We start from the raw sequence: 17,157 nt of genomic DNA, 5'->3' as shown, positions 1-17,157 counted from the left end.
GCTGCATCAGGATTCCCCAGGGAAAATAGCATCCCGAGGCTAGCATGCGCATGAGACGCTGTGAATCCTAGCTGTTTGCAAAGGAGAAATGAGCTCATTCAGAGCCTCAGAGAGTTTCTGGCTTTCATGTTACTGGGGGATGTGTGTACTGATCCCACTCACAGGAACGTGCAGCATTAGGTTTGCCCAGCTCTGAGCAGGCTGTATCTCCATCTTCAGCCCACCACTGAGATTTCTTGTTGTTGCAAGTTCCTCTCCCATCGGGAGCCTCATTTTGCTGTCAGTCCCTGCTGGAGCGGTGGTGTTAATTCTGTGCCACAGGCACACAGACTACTTGTCCTCCTGTCTGCACACCAGCAGCGGGCACGTTGGGCTCCCAGGAATGCAGGTGCTGCACAGGAGCTATTAATGCCTCTCGGCCAGATGTGGCCCCATAAATCCTGTGCTGGTGCTTGCCCAGTGCCACTATGTTTCAAGGAGTTTAATTTAAACTTTATTTATTGCCATCTACTTTTTTCCATAACAGCCCTTGTCCAATCTTGCATCTGCTCTTCTATTATAAGGGAGAAAGAACTATGATCAGCTTTGACAATTAGAATTCTTTGATGAACATGCTGTCATTTGGTGATCTACAACGTGTCAGCCATGTGCCACCTCTCTCTTCATAGAGAATTGCTTTTGTTTTCAAGATCGAGCTCGTTTACTTGAACACTCAGCTCTGAATTGAGGAGTTTCTTTCTGGCTTTGGAAGCCTGTGAGAGGAAATGCTGGAAAGCAGGTTTGCCATGAGTGCCAGAGCAATATTCCCTCCTGCACAGCCCCCAGACAGGGGAGGCTTGGTGCCCGTCTTCACACCGTCCTTGCTCTGCTGGGGCCCTGCAGCCTCCCAGCGCCAGGAAATGTCCTGTCTGTTAAATGCGGTCAACTGTTGTATTTGACTTTATGCTATCATTTCCCTTGTTTACAAAAATGTGAAAATTGGCATCTAATTGGCATTAAAAGGGGCATTATGAGGCACTGTCATTCTGCTTAAAACCAGCTCATCTGTCCTGTCCACAGCCTGCCCCCTCTCAGTTCAGCTGCTGTGTGATGGAGATAGTCGTGTTCTTCACTGTTGGGGCTGTGCGCTCTGCGGGGGACACGGTTAATCCCTGGATTGTAGGGGGCTGCAACAAAATGACCCTGATCTTAGTCCAAATGAATAACATGGACTGCTACTGAGACCTTATTTAATAACCTTTAGAGCTGGTTCCCTTTCTACACTGAGCTTCTGACTAATGTCTGAGAGCTTTAAGACAAGCTTGGTTTTTGGCTTTAACAACAAAGAGCTGTGAATAGCTGCATTGTAAGGAAAAAAACTCCTGTGGGAAATTTCTGTTTTATGATGACAACGTTTGGGGTTTTCAACCAAAGACCCACAAATCTAAGCACTGATAATCTGTTTTTCAGCATCTCTAGGACAAAATTTTAGCAAATTGAGCAAAAAATGTGTTTTGACTCAATGTTCACATGACCAGCTGAAATGCTGAAGCTGAAATCTGGGGGCAAAGTGATTGGGATTTTGTTAGGTGTTCTAAACCCCCTTTTTTTCCTAAGACATTTTGTTTTAACCTCCTACCAGGTACCCTTTCAGAGAGCTTGAGGCAAGTGCAGTAGTCTGTATGCAGCAGTGCCTGCATGGCCAGGGCACTCTGGGCAGTAAAGACCATCCAAGGGAACGGGCTGGCCAGATGCGGTGGCTGTAGACCCGTCTCGCCGGCTGCTAGAGGACTGACTCCTCTGTATGGGCTGTGTGCTGGGATGCTTTTCCCCAGGCCACATGGATTGTATAGGCAGCGCTGCCCCAGGACTTGCTCCACAGCTCCTGGAGGAGTTCACCAGCTGTGGAGGACACGTAGGTTCAGGGAGTCACATTTCAGCAACTCTTGTGCAGTTTAGAAGGCAGCGGGGAAAAACATCTCTGCCTTGGTGAGGGTTATGAAGCTTTCTCCACAGAGGGGGAGAGCATCTCTGTGCCTGGACGCAGGACTGATTCAGTTCCTTCGTGTGCTGCAGAGGTCCTGGGTGGGTGAGAAATGGCATTTGGGCTCCTCAGTCCTGCTGAAATCTCAGAAGTTAGGTGCCTACATCTGCCCAGCTAGGCTTGACTTGTCTTGCTCTGCCCTCTGGTTGTTCCTCTGTAAGGTGAAATTGATAAAGTATTTCTTTTTGTCTGAGTGTTTCCATCAGTACTGCCATGTGAGCATCCTCCTACTCACTTGGTTTATTTCAGCAGGATGAGGTCCTGAGCCTCCTGCTAACGTGCCCCAGCCTCATACAGCCAAGCTCGTGCTTTTCTCTCAGATTATTTCTGCCTTACTTACCTTCACTTCACCTTAAGCACACACAAAAAAAAAAAAATCAGCAGCACTACCCAGATAAATCCATCTGGTCTCTGTCTCAGCCTCATTTAACCTCCCATTGAAGAGATTGTATCACATGGTATTCAGCTGAAACCTATTACCTTGCATGCCCAAGCATATCATATTGAATTACCTTCACCCATAGGCCTGGAGTGTTTGCTAATAGCTAATGGCATCTTTTAAGTTTGAGGTGATTTATTTGAATGTGCTTCTATTTCGTAGTGCAGCAGGGGTTGTGCGTTGGTGTTTTAAGCAGAGCTCAGCGAGGGAATGCTGACGGGCTCTGCAGGAAGGTCAGAGAAGCTGAAAGCAGGCTGGCTTCACACCTCCCGCGCGAGGGAGTGCCGGGTGCTGACTTTTCCCAGTATTCCCATTCCTCACCACTGGCCCAGACAAAGCAAGCAGGTGTTAGTGACTGGGAGTGGCTGCTTCTGGCTGTGCACAGCAAGAGATCCAGGAGGGCACGGTGCTCTGTGTGCCTGTCTGCCTGTTGTCACCATCCTTTGGGTGCCAGGGAGAGTGGAGTACACCTGTGTGTTCAGGAATTTCCCAGGTAGGAGGCAATGTGCCATGGACTGCCCCTGCATACCATCCCCTGCTATCTGCCTTAACTTGCTCTATGGGAGGTGATTTTTTTTTTTTTTTTTTTTTTTTTTTTTTTTTTTTTTTTGGTTCTGATGGCAGAAGCAAGTTCACTCGTGACATTGCTGATTTTTGACAATTTACTGCAGGTGTAGGGTAGAACTGGTATGAAATTGCTGTAAAGGACAAAATCAAAAGCCTATTATGGTGATGTGATGCAGTTTTCCTTCCTCTTCCTCCTCCTCATCAGTGGAAGTATAAAAGCCCTTCTGTAGGTCAGGGTCTGATGCACTAACGAACAAGCAGCAAGCCAGGTCTGGATGTAATCAGGGTCTGGGGTGTGAGCAGCTGTACTGGGGACACCAGCCACAGGGATCTGAACTACTGAGAAGCTACAGCAGCAGTTCAGGAACAGTAGCTGGGGCTTTCGATAACCGGATGGTTTCCATTGTGCAGCAGAAGCCCCCCTGGCGTGCCCGTGACACCCAGCCGGGTGTGTGCGTGCTGGCTGCTGTGGGCCAGCGTGCAAATAGTCTGAGGACAAAGTGTGGGACCAGGTGTTGCCCGTCCTGTGAAGGAAGGAATGGGGGCTGTGGCTCTCTAAACCTCCAGGCTGATTTCTTATCAGCTCGGAGAGGTTTCTGTTAAAAATCAACCCATCAACCCCTTGTTGAACTGTTTGATCCGTGCAAGGTCAGTCTGGCAGTGGCTAAGCTGCCAGCAGCACTGCATGTGTGTATTGCAAATACACTGCCCATCACGTGCTGCACTGTGGGATGGGGGGAATATTAATCTTTGTGCCCCTCCAGCTCCCCAAAGCCAACAGCAGTGTGGCAGGGGGATGTGCTGGAGTTGGGTGTCATCTGCCTGTCTGCGGGGCTGAGGACTCACAGGGACACCAGGAGAAAGTGGGAATGCAAGTTACAGACACAAACCCAGCTCCCTGATTTGTAGTTTGCAGACCAAGTCTTGAGTCTCACATTTGTCTTCTCATCAGTCCAGGTGCACCAGCACACTGCTCTCCTCACTCGTGGGTGAGGGAGGACCATGGCTTCTAGGCGGAAGAATAGTGATTGTAATAAATCAAAGTCAATCAGCTTGGGACCTCTGTTATTCAGGTTTCATTCCTTGAAGATGTGGCACAAAAATCAAATGGTCGAGGTTATTCAATTATTGCTCATACCAGCAATGGGAAAATCTGATAATGTAACAGGGCGGCATCAATATTATTTATGTGAAGGGGAGCTGCGCTTGCTGTCAGGTGGGAAGCAGCAGAAATCCTACAGGTGTTCAAGTCTTTCTCTCTCTTCCTCTCACCTCCTTTTTTAATAACTGAATAACCTAATTTCATGTCTTTCTAAGATCAATAATAGTGCAGGGCACATAATGACAAAACAGAAAATGTTTTTCCCCCGAGTGAACGGAGCGTGTCTCAAAACAGAGCCTGTGAGCAGCTCTGATCCTAATACAGCCAGACCGAAGTGGCACGGCACGGTAAATGAAAGCAGTGTGCAGCCTGCTCCTGCTGCCCTCCCACTGCACCCACCTTGCTAGCCCAGTACCTTTAATCTGCTCTTTCTCTGTTAACGTTATTCTTAATTGGTATTTTGGGGTAGTGTTTGGGACCTGGCTCCTGCTCAGCAGCCTGTGTGCTCCTCCGTGTGCTACACAGAGCTGGGGGTGTTGCCCTCTCTGCAGGATGCAGGCATGCAGCGCTGGCCTGGAGCCTGCAGCCTCTACCTCCCGGCCCTTGGGCAGAACTGTTAAGTTTGAAGATATGTGTCGTCTCCCCCGGTGCTCAGGGTGCTCTGACTCCTTGAAGTGCGAGGCGAGGTGAACCGGGCTGTGCGAGAGGTTCTGCAGCTGCCGAGGTGATGGTGGGGAAGGACGCGCTGCCCGGCGTGGGGGCTCTGCTGCCGGCCGTCTCTTTGGGTCGGGACTGGTTAAGCGTAGCCCCGACATCCAGCGCGGGGATGGTCTCAGCTGCTTGGGTGCTCAGCGCTAGTTATCTGTGTGTTATAGCGTGGGTTGGAGCCTCTCTTCGTTTCATCCGTGCTGGGGGTGGCGTTCGTTAACGCTTCTTGTCTTCAACCGCTCAGCACGCTGTGCCATGCGGCACGTGCATGCGGTGCCTTAGCAGCGGCTGCACCTTTGCGCCGGCTGTAGCTGTTCCCTGGTACTCGTGTCAGCACGTGTGGTTGGTTGCCAGTGGCTGAGAAGTGGGCTCCTTCGGTGGAGATTTCGGCAGCGACAGCAAAAGCAGAGGGGGTACCACGTGGCACGGTGTGGAGGCAGCGCTCGAAGCAGCTGCAGGAAGCTGGCAGCGTCAAACGCAGACTCTGCGATATTTATCTGCCCAGTGCCAGACTGCTGTCTGCCAGTGTGTGGGAGAGGAGGAGGATTAGGGAATGTTACACGGAGCATTTCACACTTCTTTGCAAAGAAATGTTCGTTACACTCACTACAAACTGCTCAGCTGTCTGTTCTGTGCCCCTCTCCCCTCCCTTCCCCAGGTACCCAAAGTGCCAAGGAAGTCACCTCAAGCATCCCTCGCCCAGCAGCACCATGCAGCCACCTCCGAAAGGAGGAGAGCTCCAGCTTCACGGCAGGCAGCCGTGCTGGAGGAGGGTGCGGGACGAGGAGAGTCCTCCTTGGCATGTCTGGGTTGAGCTTATCACATACACTGAACCAAAGAGGATGCATGCCCCCTGCAGAAACCTTGTGCGTGTCCTTAGGCTGTGCGAGCGAGCCCTGGGAGGTTAAAAGCAAGGGGAGTTTGTCGCTGGGAAGGACTGCAGCCTTTGTCCCCTGCATGCTGCAGTCGGCCTCCCTGGGGTGGCTGGTTGTGTTCCTCCCCGGCACGTGTGTGTTCGCCTGTTCTCACTGCTGGTGTCCACACGGTGCTGGGCTGGTGCTGGCCGCAGTGGGCTCGGGTCAGAGCATCTGACCATCTCCATTCCGGCTCACCGGTCCTTTCTGCGGGACATGGAAGAGTGTGGGCAGTCGATAGACATGGATAAAATAAAGTTGTGAACACCAGCAGGAGCTGAAATAGTAACATCAATAGCAGTTTCTAGATAATGATCTAATTAGCACAAACAACAAGTTTCCACTAATGACTCTTGTTCTTCCAGCCCCTTCCTTTCAGCTCGCCTGTCATTATTGACTTGTCTGGCAGGGAGCAGCTATGCTCCCCCTGTCTCTAGGGCCAAGGCTTTGGAGGTTTGTTTACTGGCTGGCTTTGAATTACTTCTCCAGAGGATGTTTGCTCTGGAGCTTGGGCTGATGTGCGTGGGATGGCTGCGTGCAGAAGGGGGAGGGAGGAAATTCAGCTGTTTGGCTTTTGTAGCTTGCTAGAGGCCTTGGGAAAGTTGTGCTCCTACTGCATGTCCCCAGTTGTAAAAATAAGGATGCTGATGTTGACCCACTGCAGCGGAGGGTGGGAGCTGACTGCTTGCGAAGGGCTTGGAAAGCTGTGAGTGAAAGATGCTTGACAGGAGCAAAGATTAGAGATTATTATTGGAGGAGCAGAAATCAAGCTGTTTCTGTCCATGCCCTGCCTGGCTATACGCCTTATCTCTGCACCTCCCTGCCTCTCTCCCACTAAAACAGAAAGGCTCTTTCGTGCCATTAAGGCCCCAGCTTGACAAGTATTGACTTAATGCTGTCGTTTCCTCAGTTGTCAGTGGCCACCATGCTGGCTGCTGCTTTGTCCTCAGCTGCGCGGTGGGCAGGACCCTTGCATTTGCCCCTTTCAAAGGTGCTGGAATCCTGCGGCTTCCCTGGTTTGAGATGCCTGGCAGGTGGTGGCTGAGGGGATCTGATCCCTGGCAGGTGCCCAGGGGAGCTGCGGCTGCTCATTCCCTGGGATGTGCGAGGTACGGCCGGAGCCACAGCCTGCATGGATGAGACTCGCCCGGACGAGAGAGCAGGGGGAGCGGAGGGATTGGTGGGAGAGTTGCTGCCCTGTCCCTCAGCAGTGCTGGGACCCTGATGAGTGAGATTTGGCAATGAAAAGCTGTATTACAGCCTCAGGGCAAACATACTGTGTTGGAGATGAAGTGGAAACTCTTGAAGAGCTTGTTCCGGGTGGCTGGCTCTGGAGAAAGCCAGTGCTGGGGGTGCTGCATGGGGATAACAGTCCCAGGGATGCCCACGCTTACCCGTGGCTTGCAGCAGCTTGGTGTATCAATATTAGCCCAACTTGCTGAAGTAGAAAATGGAATTAGCTTTTTCCATGGCTGTTTGTGTTTCAATAACTTCTTGGCAGAGGCTCTGAACCTGCGCTGGTGAGGAGATCTGAGATCAAGTTAGTTTTGGGTTTTTTTGGTCTTAACCCCAAGAACACAATCTCCCCCAGGAGATTCTTATGCAGGGAGGATATTCTTATGCGCATTCTTATGCAGGGAGCACCCATCCCTGTGGCAGCAATAACACGTCTGGGGCTGCAGCTCTGCTGGCCAGGAATGAGGGACCCCACTTTGTTTCTGTGTTGAGTTTAAGCTTCTAGTAATGATGGTGAGAAGAGCAAGTCTCTGGAAGGCTGTGCTCTCATGGGGCAGGGGGGTTAACACACATAAAATCACAGAATCCTGGAGTATTTTTTTAACTCGTTTCTTAACTGAAAGTCTTTCAAACCAGCTTTAGCCTATGCACCAAATAACTTTGCAGTGATGCTCTGCTCTGTGTGATGTCCCACTTCTATGTGCCCTGCAAATGAGGATTTGAGCTCACTTTGGTCCATAACATCACAAGTACCAAGTGTTTAATAACCAGGAATCTATCTGTAAGGCTGGCTTAAAAATCGTGATGCTTAATTATTTTGGATGGTTGTTTTTAAGTTTGCCTTCTGCTTGTTAAGGTTTCAGGGTGTCACTGCCAAATTTTGCCCTGCACCTGCAAGGGCTGGGACTCCCAGCACAGGATCAGGAGAGCTGCTGGATTCATCCCTTACTCCATGCACACATTCCATAGAGTTTTACTCTTTCTTTGGCCAGTGAGTTTTTCCTAGGATGGTCTTGCGCAGGTGCCCCAGTGTTTGTAAAGGGTGGCCAGCCTGCACGCTGGTGGAGCAGGCTCAGCCTCGCGTGTCCAGTTCTGACATCTCGCAGCTGCCAGTTGCTGTTGTGGCAGTCGGCTTTGCCGGAGCGATGGAGTGGGACAATGGCTGCACCACCTCAGCCTTGTCTGGGCAAAGGCTCTGCTGCTTACTGGGTTGTGATGGAGGAGATGCTGACTGGCACCATGAGCAGCCCACAGTCTAGTGACTCTCACTTACTAAACCCAATACAAACCCTGTAAGGGTGCAATTACTACAACATCATTATTGCTGATGAGTCTCGGGCTAAAATGGCTCTTCAGATTAAAAAAACCCTCAAACACACACATCTGCAATCCCCAGCCTCCCAGTCCCATGTTCCCGTTGTTGTTCTGGCTGCTGATCTGCAATTCAGAGCCTCGCTTCTCCCAGCCTTGCCCTTCTGCGGAGCGGTGCCTCTGCTTGAACCTGCTGGGAGCGGCTGCAGCCGGGCTCCGGAGTCTCAGATGCTGAAAGCTGTCAAGTGCACAGAGACGTTCTGGGTATTTTCAGCTGAGAATTTAGCTCTGCTCTAATGAAGCCATAACAGCCCGCTAAAGAGGTTTTATTCAAATCAAGGTGTTCTCAACTAATCCCTCCTTGCAGCAGCCTCTGAGATGTCCTGTGTTTCCTGGGCTGGTTTTTTCTTTCTCTCCCTCTCTCTCTCAACCTTCAAAATCAACAAGGTTAAACTTGGAGGCATGAGAGCTCCCCAGCCCAGTCTGGTAACACCAAGGAGCAGAGACGTGGGTTGATGGAGCAGGCAGGACCTTCTCGAGCGGGCTGTGCTGCAGGGCCCAGGGCGCGGGCGCAGAGCGTGGTTCAGGCGATGGTCTCGCTGCGGTGCCCAGCAGCAGGCAGGCGGCTGAGGCTCTGGTGATCTGCAGCAAGGACCAAAGGTTCAAACCTCCCCCAAAGCACAGTTTCAGTGCCTGGCTGTGTCACGAGGAGGGGTCAGGTATTAGCGCTCAGGTGTGTGGAGGATGCTCGGGGCTTTTGTAGCTGTGGTGGGAAGGGCAGCAGGAGCAGTTGCTGCTACCTGGACACTGGGGAAGTGCTGGGAGAGCAGCTGCCCAGGGACCTTCACCTTGAGGCGGTGCAGGGAGGAGTTTGAGAGCAGGACAGGCTGTTGTTTGCACCCTCGTAATGGAAATGCTGCCTTTTGTGCAGTCCTGTGCGGGGCCGTGGGGGTCCTGCTCAAAAGGACCGGTGCAGTTAAATGCAGGTGGTTGCATAGAGCGCTGCAGGGTGGCCAGGAAGGGTCTGAGGGGGAAGGCAGGGCCAGGAGGGAGGATTTTAGCCTGGGTGGCTTTTGCCTTCCCTTCTTGGGCAGCTGCCGGTTCCAGGCAGAAGCAGCAGCAGAGGGTTCTCCCATCTGGCTCGCTCACGCTGCTGGAAGCCAGCAGACCCCAGCGACCAGCCTGGGTCCAGTGCCGCCGTGGCAGAGCTGCTGTCTGAGCACAGGAATGGCCACAGGCGGTCTCCACATCCCGAGCCATTTTGATGCAGCCAGCCTGTCTTTCCCTCTCTCCCAGAGGAGCTAATTACGGTGATGTTAATGAGGCAGAGGTGCTGATGCTGCCCAGGGTTTTAAATGACTCTCCTCTAAGTTTTCTGCTACTTTTACTGGAGTGACGAAGACGGGCGGTGTGGAAGGAGAGGTGGGCAGTGGGCGTGCACGGGCAGGCTGTGGGCAGCACAAGGTCTGCCTGTCCGGGTCGGCTGGGCAGTAACAGCCTCGTGCAGCCCCAGCGCTGCCGTCCAGGCAGCTCAGTGGGTCAGCGTGGCCAGGCAGGGGCTGGCGAAGGGTTTTTCTGGGATGGCAGGGACGGTTTGGTGCCAGAATTCAGACAGCTTGCCCTCCTTGTCAGCAGAGGGACAGGGGCGGTGTTTTTCCCTGCGCTGAGCGAGCCTGACCACAGTCATCTGCTACATCCGCCCTCCCTCCGGAGCTGCCTTGGTCCACGGGAGCATGTGTCCAGCCTGTTCCACATCTCTGGTCCCAGTCAAATCTGGGCTCTGACCCTCAGTACACTGGCTGGTGTCAGAGATGGAGGACTAGCTGTGAGCATTTGCTGCTACCTCCCACAGCGTCTTCTCCTTCTGGCCTCTACTGTGGCTGCAAATGCCCAGATCAGAGCTGTGGCTCCTGGCCAAGTCCCGGGAGAGCTGCAGGCCCTTGGACTCCCCTACTGCCCAGCCCTCCCCCAAAACTGCGTGATGGGTGCTAAGACGGGAAGGTGGTGGTCAGCCAGGCCATGGCTGAAATGCTACTGGCAGTAGCATTTCAGATGATTTGTCTCGGGAAACAGATAAGACAAATATTCTTGTGTGCAGGTGGCCAGCATGTGCCAGGATGCTCTAAAAACTGGAAATGACTGAGTAGAGGTTCTGGAGCACTTATGTAAAATATCTAAATAAATCTTTAATATTTCTAATTGCAAATGTACATAAATTGCACGGCCACATCATTTCTTTGAACACCAACAACTTTCTCTGTACATTATTACATAGTTTAAAAGGAGCTGAAGGAGATTCAGCAAACACTTCCACTTTGCTTTTTTGTTTTTAAACATACTTACAAAAAAAGATTTGTTTTTCTTTATAAGAGGATATAAAACATAGCGACTGCTTATCAGGAACAAGTATCAGCCTAAGCAGATATACAGAGAGAGGTATATCTTAAGACACAGTGATGTATGATAAAGGAATATGTGAACATGGAGACTGCACTCTGGGGTACCGGTAGCTGATGCAGAACCACATGGCATTTACAGCAATGTCACAGCTCAGGTGATCTGTGAAAGTCAATGCTTGAACGTGACACCCTTTTTCAAAGCGTGGTTGTTTCTGAATGTTGTGCAACACCCTCAAGATTGGATTTGGTTTGTAAAGCCCATCAGCTGCATGTTAGCATGCTGCTGTCGTCCCCCCCCGTCCCCCGTCCCAACCCCCCCCCCCCCGTGTAATTTTCCCCAAGGGAAAAGAAAAAAGGCAACAGTTATCTGTGCAGGGTTAGAGCAGGGCTTGGCAGTTCTCACCACCAGGGCAGGTGCCACACGTCCAAGCCTTGCGACCGAGCAGTCTCCTCTGGAATTGCCCTGAAGAGTCAGAGACCTACTTGGAGACGGGCAGCATCCCTTCTGTGGCCAGTTGAGGGATCTCCTGCTGGCCACGAGGCCGTGCGCTCTGACCCACGTCAGGTCCCAGTGGCCAGGCTGGAGGCCTGGATTGCTTTGAACGCAAACCTTTGGGAAGGAGGTTGACCCCTACAGTGATTGCGGGCGGGAAGGACGGAGTGCTGCAATGGGAGCCCTCCCGCCTGCCCCAGGGACAGTGTCACAGTTGTTCCCTTTGGACTTTCTGCTTCACGCTCGCCAGGCAAAGCTACGGGTTACGGACAGGGCAGTGACCTTGGTGGAGCTGCTGGGCACCGCTGGTCATAGGCGCTGCTTTCAGAAAGGCATCTCCCAGGGGCTGCTACCCCTGCCCTGGGATCGCTGGGGGAAATGAGCCCCTTGCAGATCAAATCCGTGAGCCACACCTTGTGGCTGTCCTGGCTGAATGCATCAGGGCATCTTCCATCTCCTGTGACTAAAAATCCTCTCCTTGTTCATCACAGAACAGACCTCAGTATGTTTTCTACTGTATCTGGGTATGGACATTAGTAACAGGGAAAAGCCTGTGAGTGCTCTAACTTTGGAAATGATTGATTAGTTGCTGATTGCTTTCCTAGGAGAGCCTGTGATGCCTCACTCAGGTCCACCAAGTCCCTTCTCCCTTTAGGAATATTTGTAGTAGCAGAACCTGTGTCCTGCACCCTGCAGTAACCTACGGGGCTGGCTGCCAGGCCAGAGGATTCAGCGTGTTCTCACAGTGCAATCAGTGCTTTACAACTGCAGAAGCAGAAAACAAAACCAACCAGACTCAAACGACGATGCAGAGGGACACAGGACTCTTTGGATGGTGGCAGGATTTGCTTAAACTGGTGAGGGGCTGGTGACTACACTGTAGTATTAGTTGGCATGGGGAAGGACTTGGGTCCTTCCAATCTTTTGGCACTGAAGCCATAATCCCTGCCCAAAATGATGATACTTACAGTCTGCAGAGACCTTGGGCTACTGTTCAGTCCATTTCATCCCCCTTCACACAAAACTCTGCTCATTTTTCAGAAGTGTTCACTACAGTTTAACAAAACCCCAAATCAAAACTCTTAAAACAGAATCCTTGAGATGGACCAACCCTCAAATCTGGATCCCTGGCTTCTCTCTTCCCTCAGATCCCCAAAGCGAAGAGGCTGAAATCATAACCTGCGTCTGGATCCAGATTTGCTAGCTTGAGTCCACCTCTCCAAAACAGCAGTGAGATACAACCAAATCCTGACCGAATAAGCAGCACCAGAAGTAAGTTACTATATACAACTGTTAGTGAGATAGATACGTTACAGTAAACACTGAAAACATTTACAAAAAAAATATTAAGACTTGTATTAAGATAAAAATCTGAGTGTTTGTTTTGTTTACACTTTGACGAGTTTGCACTAGAACAGCCTCTTACTGTAGAAAGCGCAAGAACGAAAAAGAAAATGGAGCCGGTCACAAAACATTACGGACAGTGGTTGCTTTGCTCTGGTGCTGCAAGCACCTCTTGGGATTGCCTCTGGTATTGCTACGCCAGATACCAGGTCCGAGGCCACGTCGGGTAACCTGGCCACGCGGGGCTCGCGTGCGCTCACACGCTCTCGCTGGCTCCCTCGCGCTCGCTCACGCACACGTGTGCGCGCACACACACTCACACACACATAGATAAATGTACAGTTTATAAATAACAGAAACACAAACTGAAGTAACAGAACTGAACTGAGCCTGGATCTTAAAACCTACCCCCAAACCTTTTTAGGGGAGGGTCACGTTTAGGTCCAGTTGTTGACAGTTGCGGGGGAAGGAAACAGGGAAAAAGGCGGGTTGGGGAATCTACTGTAACGAGACTTTGTCCTGAATTTCTTTTCATACTGGCTCAGGAAACTAAGCAACAACTCCAGAAGGTGTTGGCACTGGAACTTTTAAGACTTTAGTAACTCGCTGTGGAAGGATTTAAGCATTCCTGCTATTTCAGCAGAACAATGTGTGTTCAGTAATTTGCAAGTTTGAGGTTAACCAGGAGTTTCTGACAGATCGGGGCGGGGGGGGAGCAGTGCCTTGGCTTGTGGTTGAGGAGAAGATTAAGATGTACTGTGCTTAGCTTCAGTACTAAACAATTGTTTTGTGGGTGTTTCTTTTTTCCAGCTCTTACGGAGAGCACTGACTGCATCCCAAAATTACTTCCATGTATGAATGGAAACATGTTGCTGGTGGGGCGCCTGCCCCCGTGCCCTGTTACCGTTTCCATTCCTCTATGTTACTTCTCTCTTGAAAAACTTCCGTCTCTCGCAACACAAATATTTTGGAACTCAAAAACAATCAGCTCTAAACATACATGTCAGGGCAACAGCAGTTTAAAATAGTCTTTTTGCAGGGTTCTTATAATGTGTTTGACTCTGAGACAATGGCAGATGTTAAGTGTACGTACCCAACGGTTCACAGTACCCTGTATATTCCTAACCTGTCTGGGTCTTTCTCCAGTTGTAACCTTGTCAGTTTTGTGAGGTTCTTCAAAGCCATCTGTGCTAGTCTCCAAAATTGAAAGGTGACTGTACTTGTCATAAATACTTAGTTATTACTTTTCTCTGAGGAGCTCCGTTTGGGGTCTGCTGTGTGACTGCACCACTCTGCAGGCGTTGGCGGGCTGTGGAGACCTCAGTGCAACACGTTCGCTCCTTCAAGGACCAAGCCGCACCGGGCTTGGCCCAGGGCTTCCAGGGAACAGAAAAACGTTTAGGAAAAAAAGCATCTTTAATTTTGAAATCAATTGCATGTGGAAGAATGCTGTTAATGAGCCTTATGGCTGTGGGGCAGCATGGCAATGCGGAGCTTACCGGCAAACAGTGTCCTGCTCAGGCAGCCTAGGTAGTGTGAGGCTGGAGACGGTACCTAAGCTGTGCAGAGCTCAGTGAACATCCTAGTCCCTTTGACTGTACATTTACACATGGCAGGAGGAGCTAGGACAGGCGTTGAGCAGTGTATTAAACTTTAGTGGGAGAAATAGGCAGATGTCCTGTACACTGTACACTGTCATCCGTATCTCAGAGAAATCTCTCTGGCTCTTGGTACGAGTGACCTGCTCTGAGAGTGGGAGTCATGAAGTACTAACTTAAAAAACCACAAACCAACAAACACACCGTGGCGGCAGGTCAGCGGCACAATCCCCCGTTAAGGAGGTGACCCCTCCGCTGAGCACAACGTGTCTGAATGTGCCGAATCTGCGTGTTTCAGCAGTTAGGAAAGTCTAATCCTGGCTTATGCCTGCACAGTGCTCCTGACAAGGGGGCTTTCGGTGGTGGCTGCTGTTCTTGTTGGTTACTCCCTTATGACCATGTTTTACATTCTTCGAGCCGGTTAATTTCCATGCAGTGCTCATTCCCAATTTAAAGAGGACAGTATTCCAGAAAATGGGATCTTTTTTTTTCTAATGCATACTGTGAAAGAAAAGAAATACAATTACCGATCTTCATGGTTCTTCAGGGCTTTTTCTTGTTTCTTTGTCTGTTTTTCTCCCCAGAAATAGTAAAAATCTCTGCACAGAGCATTACATCCCCACAACGAACCCTTTGTCAAGCAAGAAGCTGGCCATTTCACGTAGCCCCTCACTCCCCCTCTACCACAACGGGCACCAGGAAATCCAGCCCCTGTACCTCATTCACAGCTCGGGGACCAAGCTCAGGCAACATTTACTTTATTCTGTGGCTAGAAGTATGCGCGTGGGGACAGTGCCCTGGGGCTATTGCTTACAATGACTCTTCCCCATTACTTGTGAGAGAGCAGAAGCTGTAGAGAGGAATCAAGTCGCCATTCTCCGGGTGCCAGCTCCTCCCTCCACTTGCGTGCCAGAGCCTTGGGCTTGCTCTGCTCCCCTGGGCTGCCCAGGGACCCCCAGCAGTACCAGTCATGCCCTGCTCCACTGCCCTGCCACCGTGGTTCCCCACGCAGCACCCCTTTGGCTACCACATCGCACAGAGTGCGCCCTGACCTTTCATCTGGACTGTGCTCCCTATGTGGGCGGAGTTAATTAAACACTAATTAGCTGCGTAAATGCCCCGTGGACAGTCACCCGCTGTAAAAGTCAGTGGCCTCACAAAAGCCACGTAAGGAAAGACGCCTGGGCTTAGCTTGGGGTTTGCTTTGGGAGAGGGCTGTGCTCCAGGGGGAGTCACAGGAGGAGCGGGCCAAGCTTTGCTGCCATCCCTCGTACGGCTACATCCAGCAGCACACTTTAACTGGACTTACTGGGCCATTGCCTGCTGCAGGCTCTGCCCAGCTCCCTTTATTTCGCTTACTGCAATGCCAAGGACGTTATTCCTTGCTGGGAGGGGTGAGGCATATCCTTTGGGCAGTTTAGAAGGAAAAGGTTACTTTTGTTTAAACATTAAACACTGATTTAAATCCAACAGTGACAGCGATTCTCAAATATATGTTATTTCCTTATGCCACTCATCTCACACTCGATCTTTCCGTCCCCTCAATGTGCTGGCATTAGCATCTCCCACAAAGGCTCAGTCAAGCGCGCCGTCCGCAGTAAGGAGCTGGTTTCTCTGGGGGGAGAGAGCAGCCGTTCTTTGAAGCCGCGGCTCACACCTGCTGCTGCACGGTCTCTCTGGCCAGGCCTCCTCTCCTGCGGCAGCGCCCTCCACGGGTTAACAATTACTGCTGTTTCTGAATTCTCCATTCTCTGTAATCTGCAATTTAGTTGGGTTTGTGGGGGAGATCCCATTACGTGTCTGCATGCTGTACCTCTCTTTCAGCTGAGTAAGGGCACTCATTAACCGTGCGTTGGCAGCATCCAATGAAGCAATGCGTTTCTCCTGCAAACAAACAGGCAGAGGGGAACAGTCAGTGGAAAGGCATGGAGACCTGTCCCTCCGTGATGCCAGGGCTTGTCCTGACACAGCGACCCAGGGGCCTCTTGGACCAGGACCTTTCTCTTTGGCATTCTTAGGTGTGGGGTTTTTAAGTGCTAAAAGAAGGGCAGCATTTTTTCAAATCCACTGCTATTAGCAGGGCCACAAATGTACGTTGCCTGTGCAATGAGCTAAATTCATTTTAGCATCCTGAAGAAAATGGAGGTAACACGGTTTCTCTAATTCTTCAGTTATACAGAAATTCATTGTACTGTTTGCTCTAACTGCAGCTGTTACAAAGATTACAAGATTCCTTTTCTAAAACCAAGCTCTCCCAAGATAGTTATTCCTGTCAGTGTTTAGTTGATTTTTGTTAGCGTAAATTAATAGTTCAAATGACTTGTGGCCTCCCAGGGTGGCTTTGATGGCAACTCTCACCAATTACAGTATCGTAAGGACGGGAGCAAGAGCTTCCATGTTGCAGCCTGATTCTGCCACTCCTGTTCTTTGACACTGAACAAGTCATCATCCCTCTCTGTCTGTCATTGGCACAAAGGAACAGAACCAGCTCAGAGGGGCACAGTAGTTTGCTTGTGTGTAACTTTGAAGGTCCATGTACGGACAAGTCTAACGCTATTGTACAGCCTGAGATGACAAAAAGAGAACAGTTTAGACTGCCTCATGGTAAAAGCCTCACATGTAACACAGAAAATGGCAGGAGACAGGACAGCCTGTCGAGAGCTGCTGGCAGGCTGCAGTCTGCACCGCTAGCGCCTTACGGACGCCCCTGTATCTGCTAGGCTTTGCTCAGTGCAGAAGGGAGTATGGTGATTTACTAGCTTTGAACAAATTACTCTACAGAAAAACAGTGATTCTTTTTACAAAGTTACTACTGTCTCATCTCCTTTTTAATTAGCTATACAGTAAATTAGTCATGAGTAGTGACTCACAAGTGATTAATAGGGTTGTTAAGAGTAAGCCTAGAATATACTATCACCTAGCCACAACCTGTAGGAAGGCCTAGCTGCTGAGAAGATGCTGATCTCTGCCTAGACAAATTAAAAGATTATGGACCGTATTTTCAGATTCTCTTTTCCAAGCAT

At 50.6% G+C, this 17,157-nt stretch overlaps 1 protein-coding gene across 12 annotated transcripts in view; it reads right to left on the bottom strand.

The window, feature by feature from the left end:
- Positions 1-11,004: 11,004 nt before the first annotated feature.
- DAB2IP (DAB2 interacting protein) overlaps positions 11,005-17,157 on the bottom strand; it is a 165,863-nt gene continuing 159,710 nt past the window's right edge. For 11 of the 12 annotated variants that reach the window (XM_075056066.1, XM_075056065.1, XM_075056069.1 and 8 more), the window contains one exon: positions 11,005-16,018. In XM_075056066.1, coding sequence (XP_074912167.1) covers positions 15,851-16,018 — 168 coding nt within the window. In that variant the 3' untranslated portion in view covers positions 11,005-15,850. The remainder of the gene's footprint in view (positions 16,019-17,157) is intronic. The other variant, XM_075056067.1, reaches the window with a different exon arrangement.

The sequence above is a fragment of the Buteo buteo genome, chromosome 23 (genome assembly GCF_964188355.1).
Source record: "Buteo buteo chromosome 23, bButBut1.hap1.1, whole genome shotgun sequence".
Taxonomy (NCBI): Eukaryota; Metazoa; Chordata; class Aves; order Accipitriformes; family Accipitridae; genus Buteo; species Buteo buteo.
This window is presented reverse-complemented; position numbering and strand designations above follow the sequence as displayed.